General features: G+C 47.2%; 1 protein-coding gene across 1 annotated transcript in view; it reads right to left on the bottom strand.

The window, feature by feature from the left end:
* The window catches only part of PELI2 (pellino E3 ubiquitin protein ligase family member 2), a 177,840-nt gene extending 164,864 nt beyond the window's left edge, over window positions 1-12,976 (bottom strand). The window contains exon 1 of the mRNA XM_077909398.1: window positions 12,765-12,976. Within this exon, the coding sequence (XP_077765524.1) occupies window positions 12,765-12,841 (77 nt within the window). The 5' untranslated portion in view covers window positions 12,842-12,976. The remainder of the gene's footprint in view (window positions 1-12,764) is intronic.
* Between the last annotated feature and the right edge of the window lie 2,151 nt (window positions 12,977-15,127).

Raw genomic sequence — 15,127 nt, 5'->3', positions numbered from 1 at the left:
AATGATTAGTGATGGCACCCATCTGCCTTGGTCAGAACTTAAATGCATGAGCAGCACTTTGCACAGGACCTGGCAGTGAGACATCACCACCACGTCGGATGCACAGGCCCTCTGCGCACCTCTGTGCGCCAAAGAAACAGAACCTGTGGCTGAGAAGCAACAGCCTAGTTGGAATTTCCTCATCCATGCAGAAAAAAAAGCGAAAGCTCAGACGCTAATGCTCCCTCTTTAATGATGATTTTAAATGGTGGTTCTTTTTTTTTAATAATAAATTTATTTTTTATTGGTGTTCAATTTGCCAACATACAGAACAACACCCAGTTCTGATAGGGGATCTCCATTTCAACTCAAAAGCAGCAGAGCGCCCTGAAGGTGAGGCAGAAGCTGATGTAGGAGCAACGGGAAGCAAACAGGCCAGTCGGCAGACACCTCACATGGACTACAAGGACAGGAATCTGCTCTGCTCCCCTCTCCTGGCAACAGGAGAGGCGCTGCTCTATGGGCCATGCTGGTCCCACCTGTGCCCACACTTCTGCTGTCGGCACGGCTCAGCCAGAGCCAGCCGAGCCCCAGGGATTCACCGCAAGGTTAGCACACACAGCCCCCCCGGGGCAGGGAAAGGAGGGCCATGGGCTGTGCGTCCTCTCTACCCGGTGATCGATGTGCGAGGCATGCCAACCTTGGGTTCAGGGAAAGTGGCTCCAGAGGACAGCAGGCTGAGTGTCTAAAGGATCTGGATCTGCTCCGACCGGTGGGGTCCGGCCCCAACACATTCATGGGTCCTGCGTAAGTTTCCCAAACACACTAGTACGTGAATGAATGATCACTTTATCCATCACCACTATGCCTCATCGCTAGACCTGGTGGGAGCCACTGTCCCTTGGAGACAAGGAGGGGGGACATGATCTACAAGAGAAAATGCAGATCCAGTAGGAGATCCAACCAGTCCCGAGAATTAGTTAAGACAACTGCTCAGAAGACTGAAACTGCCTGCCAGCTCCACAAGCACTACCTCCCCAAATGCCAAGGCTTCCCAATCCCAGAGGCCTGAAATCTTCACAGGGCCCCTAAGGGGACCTTCCTCTCACGTCTCTCTCATCACACTGGCCATCCAACCCCCCAATTTCCAAACTCGCCAGATGTCACTCAGCTTCTAAATGTATCTTAGACACAACACTCTCCCCCTGTGACTCTCAGCTAATTCCTACTCCCCTCCTCATCTCAGCCTAAATGGAATCCTTCCCTCCTAACACATCCCAGGTTTCTACCCTGCGCTACCGCCCCATGAAACCCTGCATCTCCTGCCTGCACCTGCCAGGCTTCATCTGGTTAAAGTCCGTCCTTTGTGCCAGGCTATGAGCTCCATGAAGGCAGGGACCACTCGGCTATTACCCATTGCATCCTTAGCTGCTGATGCGCTGACAGTTCTCCTTCCTCAAGCACCTTAGCCTCCAGCCAAACACCCCATGTCTTTACTACTATTGCCCTATAAAACACCAGGTCACCCTTCAAAACTCCACTCTGAGGCCACCTGCTCCAGGGTATCCTTCCCCATCTTTCAGGAATACACACGTCTCTGACCTTCACCTTGGCAGAGAGAAACAAGCTTCTAAGCAATACATACATACCTACGTTCAAATTAGGACCCAGCACTGATGAGGTGAATGACTGGAACTGGAGCCTCACTTCCCTTTCCGAATAATAAAATCTAATTCCTGGGACAGATCAAGCAAAACCCCTAACAGAATCCAGCACCCAGTGCACTGGAAATAACAGTTGCCTCCATCCAGCCCCCCTCTACACCAAGTGTGGTTTGTTGCTAAGTTATGCATCTTGACCTCAGATTGTATGCCCCTAGAGGGCATTGCTTATGTGGGTTCCTACATGTGAGAACAGCAGCAGCATCAAAACAGCAATAACAGCAGCATCAACTCAGCCCTCCTGTGTGGCTGATACTTAGTGTGTCTGTCAGTGCTTTAATCTCTAGCGTGTACAGTGGCTCCTATTTTTAATTAAACATACTCACACAGAGGATACATGAGATAAAACACATCTATCTCTCAATTTGGTACCCCAAAAGTCTTAGTGTAGTGGTAAGCTTTAAAAGCCACTGGATTATATTGTTTCTATAAAACAGATCATTTAGAACTTTACTTAAATTCCTTGTACAAGGATGCCTGAGTGGCTCAGTGGTTGAGTATCTGCCTTTGGCTCAGGTCATGATCCCAGGATCCTGGGACCAAATCTTGCATCAAGCTCCCCCCTCAGGGAGCCTGCGTCTCCCTCTGGCTGTGTCTCTGCCTCTTCTTGTCCGTCTCTCATGAATAAATAAAATCTTTTTTTAAAAATCCTTTTACATTGAATTTATACATTTTGAATGCAAAACTCTGCATTTTATATGTTTTAGGTCCTCTGATTAAAAATGGCAAATGTTAAAGTTCCCTAAAGAGAATTTAGGGAAATTCAAGAAGTTATATTCACTTTACTACAGGACTCTGTTTTTCTTGGGGCACTTGGGTGGCTCAGTGGTTGAGTGTCTGCCTTTGGCTCAGGGCATGATCCCAGGGTCCTGGGATCAAGTCCGCATCAGGCTCCCTGCAGGGAGTCTGCTTCTCCCTCTGCCTGTGTCTTTGTGTCTCTGATGAATAAATAAAGTCTTCTTTTTTTTTTTTTTTTTTAAGGAATCTCTTTTTCTCTCTCTTCACGGCAAGGTGCTCGGTTGGAGGTGGTAACTGGGGGATGCTACATGTGTGGTGGTGTGAGAACAGTGCAGGTGGCGGGCAGCTCGGCTGCCTCTGCTTGCCTCTCCCCCCGCACATAATCCATCTCCGTGGTGCGAATGAGACCTGTAAAGTACTTCAGGAACGATGCTTCCTTCTTACTGCTGACAGCCACAGACAGGTACATCTGACACAAATGAGCTCTTCATCCTGTCATCTCACCACCCAACTGCAGTGTTAAAACATTCTTCTGGCCCATCCATCGGCTGGTACCTGCAGGATACTGGTACAGATTACCTCCCCTACTCAAATCTCTATGGGTTCTATTATTTCATGTCAGGTGGCCTTTAAAAGCCTAAAAATCTGTGTCATGCATTAGCTCCCTGGGTTAAAGCGACTTATGTTCGAGCGTACCAGAAGCGTGCTTCTCAGCTAAGCTGGGCCATTCTTCACCTGCCGTGCTCTCAATGAATTTCAGGAGATAATATTGATTATGGAGATTAACGAATGCAGAGAGACTCGGAGATGACTTACACATGATAAAGTTATTCCGCAAATGCGTTAGCTAAGATTTTCAGACCGTACAATGCTTAGTGTCTGGAATAACTCATCTAAAAGGCTGAAATTGTGCTTATTAAAATAATCAATAACCTGTAGGAAACAAAAAAAACTCAACAAAGGCTCAGTGAATTATTTCCTATCAGTCTGTCAGGTCTGACAGCAGAATCACATGCCGTGGAGTATGGTGGTATCTGAATTGTCCACTGCTGTGTAAGGACACACCTCAACACATAGTGGCTTAAAACAACAGACACCCACGGTTCCTTCATATGCAAAACTTGGGAGAATCGGCTCACCTCTGCTCCATGTAGCGGCCCGGGCAGCTTGATGGGCTGAAGGATCTAAAACAACTTCAATCCCAGGTCAGCCGCCTCAGCTGGGAGGCCTCTTCTCTTGCAATCTTTCACCTGCTAGGGCCAGTCTCTCCAGCAGGGCAGTAGGACTTCATCTAAAGGCTGTCTTCTAAGCAGATATTATAGACTGAATTGATATATTGAAGTCCTAACCCCTAGGACACCTCAGAATGTGACTGTACGTGGAGAGAGGGTCTTTAAAGTGGTAATGAAGGTGAAATCAGGTCATATGGGTGGGCTGTAACCCAATGTGCCTGGTGTCCTTAAAACCAAAGGGAAGGGCCATCAGGGGTGGGCACACCGAGAAAAAGGCCAGCTGAGGACACGGAGAGACAGCGTCTGTAGGCCAAGCAGGGAGGACTCAGGAGAAACCCAACCTGCCAACACCTTGATCTTGGACGTCCAGCTTTCAGAACCATGAGAAAATAAACTTCTATTGTTGAAGACGCCAAATCTGTGGTATTTTGTTATGGCAGCTCTAGCCAACTAACACAGAGGACAAAAACATGGGCCACAACAAACACCCCTTAAGGCAACATCCAAAAGTCACTAAGTGTCACTTCCCTCACATGGGCAGGTCAGAGCAAATCACAAAAGCTGCCCAGATTCAAGGGGGCAGGGATATGCCTCCTGATGGGAGGTCCAGTGCACGTACACATACACACAAACACACACGGACACACAGGGAACGCCTATGGGCTATATTTGAAGACTACAGGGGAAGAACACAGGATGAAGTCAAAACCCCAAGTTCTCTTACCTGATTGCCAACTGACTACAAGACCACTGGGAAAGTAGGGTTGTGTCTGTCTCAACAACATGGCTACAAGGTGACAATTCTCCCACTGGACAATTTCAAGGTCAAACCAACAAATGTTTATCAAGTGGAAATAGTTCAGGCATGTGAAAAAATATACTGAGAAGTATAAAGTGCTGACAAATAGCACAGTTATCTGTACTATAACTTTCCCATATAACTGATAAATAGCTACTAGGCAAAAGTACAAATTCCATTCTGAATTCTATCCACAGGCATGTAATAACAAAAGTACCCAAACTACAGTGTAATCTAATGTACTCTGGCACAGATCTGGTCTGTGTCAAATTCTGGGATCTGGTGTGAAGCACACTCCTTTGTGTCTATGGTCCCTGTGTAGAAAGGGCCTTTCCTTAAGGTAATCAGTTCATCAATCAAGTACCTCAGAGACCCTAATTGTTCACACATCCCAAATTCTGATTGTCAAAAGAATGTTCTATAACCACATAGCACGAAGCACAAGAATTCCAGGGGTAGACGGGAAAGGAGGCCCCTGATAATAGTAAACAGGAGTTTCACACCAATAGCCTAGAAGCCAAACACACAACGGCCTGCTTGGTTGGATTCTGCCAGTACCAATTAGAATGGAAGCACAAAGCTTGGAATAATGATTCTTATCCTAAAAAGAGAGCCTGCATGAGCACAAAAGCAGGGAATGAACAGAGTTAAATGTTTGAGAGTGAGATGCATTTTGTGGACGGCTGGAAATAAAACCTCAATCGAGAATGACTTGCAATAGTCTTAAACCTGACGCTGAAAATACCCCTGATGCATATTTATTAGGTTTTTCATCCAAGAGGCTTGTATTCCATAGCATTTCCAGCCATCATTAACAGGCACTAATGACCACAGCCTTTCAACGCCACCATGGCACACTGCAATGCAGCTCGGAGCAGCTGGTGGAATCAGAACAGATGGCCGGCTTCCCTTCAAGGCAGAACTTTCTGCAGGTGACAAAATGACTGTTAGGTGACTGACAAAATGAAAAACAAACAAAAGTTGAAACTGGAATATCTGATGTCGGTAAAGTCCCTGTTTAGTGTCACAGCAGGGAGCCTTTCACTGGGGCCCTTAAGGTTGGGAGGATTGTTGACAAAACCGCAGCTGTGCTACAGAACTGGTGCGATGCTTCCATATCCAAAACCATTCACTGAGCCCCGGGGCTCCTCTGTGCCGAGAGGGGCACTGGAGCGCGCCACACAAACCCACTCCTGCCAGGTACTCGGTGCGTGCCTCCTGTGCACCTGGAAAGGTGCGCCTGACACCCCGAGGTAGGGCCAAGTCAGGGTCCCCGCCCTGCAGCGGCCAGCGTCACGGGGAAACCAGAGCAGTTCAACGAAGCCTAGAGGAACGCGACCACCACTCTGGGCACACGGCAGGAGCACAGTGGACTGAACCACGTTTGTCTCTAGGGATGTTAAATACAGGTCCTGTGTTTGTTTACACTTCTATTTTCCCTTCGGTTATGTGTTTATGTACTCTGCCTCCTTCGCTAATATAATGCTCTGGCTGTAAGAGCGGAACCCACTCAGTGTGGCTTAAACAAAAAAAAGTAAATAAAAATTGAACAAGGTGGGCTCTCTCGGAGGACACGGGATTATTTTCTTGGAAAAGCCGCCCCTGATTATTCAGCCTACCAGGGCCTCCCACTGCCCGGTCCCTGGCTCTTTACCCTGCTAGTCCCCTACCCCACCCCCTCACTCACTCTCTCCCCCTTGTCCTGCTTTATTTTCCTCATAGCACCCTCTGAAATGACACGTTTCAGCTATCTGTTTGCTGACTCGGGTACACAGCCCACCCCTCCCCTAAAAGGTAAGCCCCCCTCTTCCCCCAACCCCCCGGTGAAGTGTTGTCTGTCTCATCGGCTTCTGTATGTGACAATGCCGGAGCAGGCACTGCACAAATGGCCAAACACACAGAGCTCTGGACAGGGGGTGCAACTAGGTTTCAGGAGGGACAGGAACCAGAATCTGGAACTAAAACAGCTGCTTGCTGGCTCACACTGTTCCCTCCTTGCCTGTCTCCTGGGGGCTCTGGCCTCTGCCTTTCCCTCCACCTCTTTTTCCTTTGACCTAGGCTGCATCACCCTTCATAGAAGTACCTTCCCCACTCTCCTTTCAGAGCTAAAAACCCTACTCTGGTCTCCCACGCCCTTAGGATAAAATCCAAAAATCTTTCCAATGATTTATAAGTTCATTATGACCTGCGCCCCTCCTCATGGCTCACTTATTTAATTCAATCACTCTTCCTGGCCACGCAGGGCTTTTCTCTGCTCCTCAAAGGAGCATGCACACTCACTTACCTCTGGGTCATGGAACACTGGGTGTCCTCTGCCTAGAACTCTCTTTCCCTTTTACCTGCTCCCGGCCATCTTATTCTCATCCAGGCACAGTGTTAGGTGACCCTACATTCTATAGGTTGTTTTCTATCTCTCTAACTGGACTACAGGCTCGAAAGTGGCAGGGACCGTACCAGTCTTGTTCAGCACTATCCCTTAGTGCCAAGCACCGCACCCTATGCCAGGAGATGCTCAAATATTTGTAGAATAAATAAATCCACTATACACTGGATTGTCACTGAGGAGCTGTGACAAGAATAAGATAGCAGTTCACGAGGGCAGGGAACGTGATTGTCCTAACTTCTCTGTGTCTGGAAGAGTAGACACCCAATAAATATTTGTTGAATGAATACATTCCTGGCTTGCCTGACCTAGCTCCACCCCTTTCTCTCCTACTTGAGAAAACATCAGAATGCAAGTGGGTGAAAATGGACATTATTAAAGGGGCATCTCAGAATCATTTGAAAGATCAACATTTGATTACTTGTCATAAATTACTGGACATGTAACTCAAAATTGATCATTATGTATGAGGTAGTTTGAGAGTGGTTGAGAATTGCTGATTTAGACAAAGCTAAAAAATATGAAGTACCTTCTGCTCTTATCATTTTATTTTCCAGAAGCCAAAGATGACAATAAGCTCAGTGAGAACTAATAACTGAATCATTCTTAGCTTCACTTTTCTTTTTATAAAATAGGCTCTGCACATCCCAGGAGAAATCTTAAGTCAAACAACATTCAAATTTCCTTTTCAGTTATTTTTCTCACACCAACGAGATCCACCAAGCTGCTGTTGTCTCCATTCAAAAGCCAACCAACACAGCCCCACATAACTTATTTTCTGGACGCTATGCTGCTGATTCCTGACAGCAGATACAAAATCATTGCCCCAGTGTGACAAGATTGCTCTCCCTCAAATACAGCAACTGGGATGTGGGGGGAGGGGGGTTAGTGTTTTGTGGGTGTGTGCTTTATCTCTTGAACAAAATATGTTTGGTAAAGTTGCTAGGACCCGAACCAACCTGGTTTTAGCTTTGTTTATATTAAGCATCCCCAAATATGGATCACATGATGAAATACAACCAGAAATGAAAAGTCCTAATGAAGCTGTCAGTCTTGATGTGTCAAAGAGAGAAACAAATAAATCTGAGAAAGTCAGACAAGAAACCACATAGACAGCCACATACTCCAAACAAGGCTAAAGTTAGTAAAGGAAAATATAGCAACCCAAAGCTAGTAACATCATGACCATTAATAGCCTACAGAATTAGATACTTCATCCACACAAACAGATCTGAGCTCTTCAGATCACCCCACATGCCGAGTGACAGTAAAGATTTTGTTTTTTATAAGAAAAAAAAGTTCAAAGACCTTTTAGTCTATAAAGGATACCAGTGTTTGAAGTCTTTGGGCCCAAATTAGAGAGGAGGATGAGAAAAAGAAAAGTATTAGGGTATATTTTAAGGTTTCTTATTACTACCAAAGGGAGGGGTAGTCAAGGCAAAGTGCCAAGGTTAAAACAAAAACAGCATATAGAAATCGGGAGCTGCTTGTTTAAAAAAGAAAAGACCATAAACTCTTCAAGCAACAGTCTTCTCCTATCTGATAGAATGCTGCACCATCCAAAGGAAAAAAGGTAGGTTCCCCCACCACCAATCCTGACCTTTTAGTCTTTTGAAGACCTTGATCAATTTCCACTAAAATACTTCATTTTCAGTCATACTGATAAGCATTCATTTGTAGAGGTTTTTAACCCATCTTTGTGCCAAGAATCCCTTTGGCAGTCTGGTAAAGCCTACTGAACCCTTCTCAAAAAAAAAAAAAAAAATGGTTTAAATGCATAATATAAAATACAAAGAATTACAAGTAAAAATAATTATGCTTAGTTATCAAGATAGTTTTAAGTTATGACACAATAATATAAGCAATTCTGTATTAATGTGGTAAATAGCAAATCCAGCAGCAGTTCTATTTGTTGCCTATGCTCATAATTGAGTGCAATTGCTAAATTTCACTCTGACTATAGGGAAAATAGACCTTTATTTTCCTCCCCAACCCAGTTTAAGGATTTCCTGAATTCCATCTGAAGATCCTGTTTGGGAGAGCCAATAAAAATACATTTGGTGAAGCATCAAATTAAAAATAAAGCCTTGTATAATGTATTATCCACTCAACTGTGAGGTGAGGGGAACTAAAAGTAAGCAATATTTTTCCAAAAACCTATGATGGGCCATTAGTCAGCAAGAGAGCTGCATGCTCAAATTGAATCCAGAAAGGGATTCAGCGCCCCCCATGCAAGTTACAAAAAATCTGAAGCTTTGAGGAGCTAACAGCATCACTGGAATCTGCTCTAAAGTGGGGAACAGTGACCCGGTGATCCAGCTCAACTGTGAACCTGAACAAATCTCTTTCCTTCCAGGAGCCTCAGTTTCTTCTTCATCAGTAAAATAAAAGGGCTAAAGGTACAACTAGGACCTCTCAGCCCCCTTCACTTTGAAAATCTCATCCAGATGATCTCTTTCTTAAGCTGGCTTTTCCAGCCTATTTAGCTTAGTTGTAAAACATTTGTGCCTTTCTTAAGTTTAGAACAGAAAGTTTTAGCAAATTTGAATGCCTTCACATATAACTGGACACCAATGAGCCAAATATATGCATATCATTACAACTTTTTTTAAAAAAGCCTGTTTTGTACATATTTATTTCAAAAAAAGTAACTGCATTGGTCTTTTCTTCTATTTAAAGACCATTCTCATTAGAATCCTAACACCATCACCTTAAGAGTATTAACAGAATGTAAACTGCATTTTCCATATTTGAGCCAAGGAGCAGTAGTATCACAGGGTATAGACTTGGAAGGGCCCTTAAAGATTACTGAACCCAATCATATTTCATTACCTCCAAAGAAACAGAGACAAAGTAAGAGACTAAGACAAAGTCATAAAGCTAGTTGGCAAGAAAGCAGAGATTTAGTCTGGGTCTCCTGATTGTTCCTTTATGCTCTCCCCACTATACTGAACTCCCTCTCAAATCCAGACACGTCTTCCCAACTTTAACACATCAGCCAGCTTTAAAATGAATAGCAAGAAAGACCTGACAGTTAGACCAGTCATTTTCTCGACCTTGAATTACATAATGGGTACAACAAAGGGTTGTGGCATGATACATTCACTGACTGGAATCCAGAAATAATGAAATTCCACTAATCCACTGAGAAGGTGATGACCCTACTAACATCCTAACTACCTGGCAATTCCCTTAACATTGTAGAATGCATGAAAAGACATATATCTGCATGCGGATATAGACGTAATACATATATAGCTCTTCACAATACATATATATGCATATATAGGCAAATATACTATATGTATATATATAGTTCCTCAGTCTGCTCCCCAGGATTTCTAAAATTCTAACTATGAAATTTAGAAGAGAAAAAAAAATAGAAGAGGGGAAAAAAAGAAGAAATTTAGAAGAGAACAGAAAGGTAGTTACACAAGTTAAAAAAGAAAAAAGAAAAAGCTTGTATCAGCATCAGTATTGGCCATTCTTAGATGTCAAGATTAATTTTATCAATAAAACCTACTAGAAATTCTCTATCAATATTATGTCCCAGGTGATCAGATATGCAAAGTCGATATTAATTATTTGATTGTTATTGTTGTTTTAAGAGGGAGGGCATTGCCTCCTCAAGTCCTGAGGGGAGGAAACAAATTAGTAAGGGTCTCTTTTAAGTCTACCTATTTATTCACTCTTTCCCCAGCATTCTTCAATGTGTCCAATATTTCTAGAAAGTCTGAAATCTACTCTCAAAAAAAAAAAAAAAAGGGAAAAGAAAAAAGACCACAATTCTTCTCAAGTATTCAATAATCTGACCAGTATCTTCTCAGCGGTCTGATGTCAGCTCACATTTCACTTCCTCAGAGAGACCTGCCTGGAACGCCAGCTAAAGAAAGCAATACCCATCTAGGGCAGACATTCCCTAAGTTAACCACCTTCTGTTGAGAACCTAGCAACACCTGAGATTGCCATGTATTATTCATTTGTTTACATGTTTCTCTCTGCTCATGCCTACCACTCCACACTAAAATGAAAGCTCCTTGCTCACTGCTGGATCCTCAGTGCCTCAGCAGTGCTGGCACATATTACGTGCACAAATAACTGCTCAGTGTCTGGCCCCCAAATATGAAAGTGCCAACTATGTCACACTTAAGTGTCTCCTGGAAAGCCACCAGTCAAGGACAAAGCACATGCAATGAGCAATGTAATTACACAGCCTACTTCAGAGTAAGCCTGTGATACCAGGACAATCCTGGGTATAAATAAATCCCTTCCACGGCTTTGCAACGCCCTGCACTTCCAGCTATAAACACAAAACCTCTCCAGGCCCACTCGCACACTGCTTTTCTGAAACATCTCAACAATGATTTCCTCAAAAGGAAATAATGAAATAAGGTTCTGGCATAAATTAATCTCTCGTGTCAGGTTCACAAAGTATGTTAAACATACTTTGAAGCCAGACACACAAACAAAACCAAACTCCACAAAATTAGGTTGGGTTGAGGTTACATAAGACAGGCTCACCTCCTGCTTTTCCCCTGTCACCCAGCTCTCCTTCCAGGGAACCCTGACATCTGTCTTTTCAGTGCAATTACCACGCAGGTGAGAAAAACCGCTTATCTGCAAACCTCAAAATAGGTAATGAGATTTCCAATCACACTCCCCTTAATGCTGTAGCAACAAAGTGAGGAGAACTAGACAACTTCCAGCTGTACTGTGTCTGGAAGCTTCCCTTAAAAATTCCTCTCTTCCAAGTTATTTTTCAGTCTGCACTTACTTCAAGGTATTCAGTCATCAAAACACGGTTTTCAGAGTTCCCTGAGTCTGTCCATATCCTCGGCTCCTCGTGGGCTAAGCCTACCTATCAGCACCCATGACCGTCTGAATACAAGTCTTTGAACGGAGGACAAAAGCGCGGGATCCCAGGAGTGACACATCCCGAAGCGGAAAATAATGCTTTCTTCTCCAAAAACTCAATCCAAGTTGCTCCCTCTCCCGAGTGTTCCTGCATCTCCCTCCTCCCCATGCTGCTGCTCCCCTTTCACTGCCCACTTTATCCGGTTTTAATCCTGCGAAGCCTCTTTCCCGGCTTATTAAGGGTAAACAATAGAAATGTCACAAGGAAACTCAGGAAGTAGATGAAGTCTCTAATTGCTGCCGTTTAACGATTGCAGATAATTACTATCTTCAAAATGTGGTTTTCACAGGCGGAGAGGGAGCCGAGGCGGGCGAGCTCCCCGCCGCCAGGAGGACCTCGGCGAGGCCGCGGCCCGGGACGGTGGGGATGCGGCCCCGCGCGCCCCCCGCGCCCCCCGCGCCCCCGCGGCCCCGGCCCGCGCAGCCGCGTCCCTGCCCCCCCTCCGGGACACCGCCGCCGCGGAGCCCGGGGCCCGCCTGCCCGCCCGGGTCACAGACAGTTCACTGCCCCCGGGCTGCGGCTGCCCACGGCGGTCACCGTAACGAGATGCAGAGCGCCGCCCGCGGACGCCCACCGCGCCGAGCTCCGGGACCCGGGGTCGCCGTCCGCCGGGCAGGGGGCCCCCGGGGACCCGGCCCCACCGGCCTTTCAGCTTCGCCAACTGAGGGGTCTCCCCCGGCCCCGGCCCCCGCCCCCGCCCCGACCCAGGGCGCGCGGGAAGTGGAACGAGGGTTCTCCCCGCCGCCGCCGCCCGGTCCGGACGAGGACCCGGTCCCCGAGCGCAGCGCCCCGGGGCGCGGGGGCGCCACACGGCCTGCCACAGCGCCTGCCCCCGGCCGCCGCGCTCCGCGGGGGGGGCGCATCCCGGCGGTCCCCGCATCCCCGCATCCCCGCGCGCGGGCCCCCGGCCCCCCAGCGTCCCTCGGAGAGCGGCCGAGCACCGCTCCGGCCCCGCGCGGGGATGCGGGCTCCCGCGGTGGGCGATGTCGGCACTCACCCCAGTACCACCAGCTCCCCGTATTTCACCGGCTCCTTATTGGGGGCGCAGGGCTCCTCCTGGCCGGGGGAAAACATGGAGCCCCGGTCGGCCGCCGCCTCCGCCGCCGCCGCCGCCGCCTCCGCCGCGATCCCCGCCGAGTCCGCGCCGCCGCTACAATCCCATCCTGAGAAGGGGGTGAGCGCGCCGGGGAAGGGCACCGCGGCGAAGGGGGCGCGGGGCGGCCAGTCCCGGGGCTGCTCCGTCGTGGCGGTGCGGCGGCCCCCGCCGGGCTCCCGGGAGCTCCGCGCGCCGCTGCCGCTGCCGCTGCCGCTCCGAGCCGGACTCGGCAACAAACGGGACCGGGCAGCAGGGGGACCTGCCCGCGCCGAGCGCCGCCGCCGCCGCCGCCGCCGGAGCCCCGCCGCGGGAGAGGGGAGGGGGCACGCGAGCGCGGGAGGGGCGGGGGCGGGGCGGGGCGGGGCGGGGGAGGGGCGGGGGCAGGAGCGCAGAGCCGCCCCGCAGGCGCGCGGGCAGGTGGGAGCCCCGCGGCCCCCCGCCCCGCCCCCTCGGGCCCCGCGGGGGATCGGCCCCGTGTTATGTAAACATAGAGTAAAAGGGAAGGGAAGTTCTTAAAGGAGCAGCTCTATTTTCTCTCTCTCGCTCGCTCTCTCTCGTTTCCTTCCCCAAACTTGCAGCACAGGGTCCCCAGCCCTTGCAGCCCAAGGCCGCGGGGGATCCCGGAAACTCAGGAGTCCGGGTCCCCGAGCCTAGCCCGGTAGTGCGGGTGGTCAGAGGCCCGGAGAGAACTTCCTCCCGGGGTCGCAGCCCGTCTGCCTTGCCCGCGTCACCGCGCCGAGGAGCCCAGCCCCGGGCGCCTCCTCTTCCAAAACCCGGTCCTCCGAAGCTTGAAGACCTCTAGGACTCTGGACAGTTGGCTCGTTGCCGCCGCCTTACAGGGTGTTTTCAGCTTTGAAGGCTTTGGGAACACCCCGCCAGTGTATAGGATGTTGCTACCCGATTTGTGAGCAGCAGGGTTCCACGGGATTTAAAATAATAATAATTAAAAAAAAGTTGTTTTTAATTCACACTCCATACACTCTTCCCATACCTGCTCTCATCTCCCTAAGAAGTTAAGAGGAAATTACCTGGGTGAACTTTTTTAGTGACTAGAAATGTTCCTTTATTATGGTAATTGACTCAATGCAGTGTCTGCTTATAATGCTTTGCTAAATAGTTATTACTTTAAAATGGCTTAGAGCAAGGGGTCCCTGGGTGGCTCAGCGGTTTGGCACCTGCCTTCCGTCTGGGGTGTGATTTTAGAGTTGTGGGATCGAGTCCCACTTCTGGCTTCTGCATGGAGCCTGTGTTTCTGTCTCCCACGAATAATTTAAAAAAAAAAAAAAGATAAAATGGTTCAGAATATAATAGATATACTGACCGTGGTTTTTCATCATGCAAGATTTTATTGTTTTACCATTTATTAAGGACTCATAACATGCTAGAAACGACGTATTTTTTTTTTATTGGTGTTCAATTTACTAACATACAGAATAACACCCAGTGCTCATCCAGTCAAGTCCCCCCTTCAGTGCCCGTCACCCATTCACCCCCACCCCCCACCCTCCTCCCCTTCCACCACCCCTAGTTCGTTTCCCAGAGTTAGGAGTCTTCATGTTCTGTCTCCCTTTCTGATATTTCCCACACATTTCTTCTCCCTTCCCTTATATTCCCTTTCACTATTATTTATATTCCCCAAATGAATGAGAACATATAATGTTTGTCCTTCTCCGACTGACTTACTTCACTCAGCGAAACGACGTATTAATGGCAGTCACTGCCTCCCAAGACTGTTACATATTTAGAGAAATAAATACTGCAAAAGCTACCCTATGTATAAACAGTGACTGGTTGATTAGCCATGACCCTAAGGAAAGGGCTAGAAAAAAAATAATAATTACATCTGCAACCTTCCATCCTGCGGTTCAACACCCTTTGCCCAACATTCTCTGACAGGTTATTACTATAGTGACATGATGCTTCAGAAAATTTTGCTTCAGTTATTAACTGATTTTTTTAAATTGTGACTTTAGAAATAAATTATTTCAGAATAACTCTAGCCGCATGGTTGGTAAGCCAAACACACAAAAAAAATTTAAACCATTAACTTGTTTCAGCTAAGTATAGAAACCCTATACTTCAACGAAATGCAGCTATTTTGCATGTTTCATATATTCTCTGTATTTTTAAATATATATTCTGTTGTAGTTTTAACCCACAATCCTTCACTAACGAGTTGAATGTTTTCTCTTCACTTGTCTTTTGATATGAATTTCTGTCTGAATTTTCTGTTTGATTAACGTTACCTTATCTACGTACGCTCT

This window comes from Canis aureus, chromosome 9 (genome assembly GCF_053574225.1).
Source record: "Canis aureus isolate CA01 chromosome 9, VMU_Caureus_v.1.0, whole genome shotgun sequence".
Taxonomy (NCBI): Eukaryota; Metazoa; Chordata; class Mammalia; order Carnivora; family Canidae; genus Canis; species Canis aureus.
The sequence above is the reverse complement of the archived record's forward strand: the minus strand, read 5'-3'. Positions and strand labels throughout refer to the sequence as shown.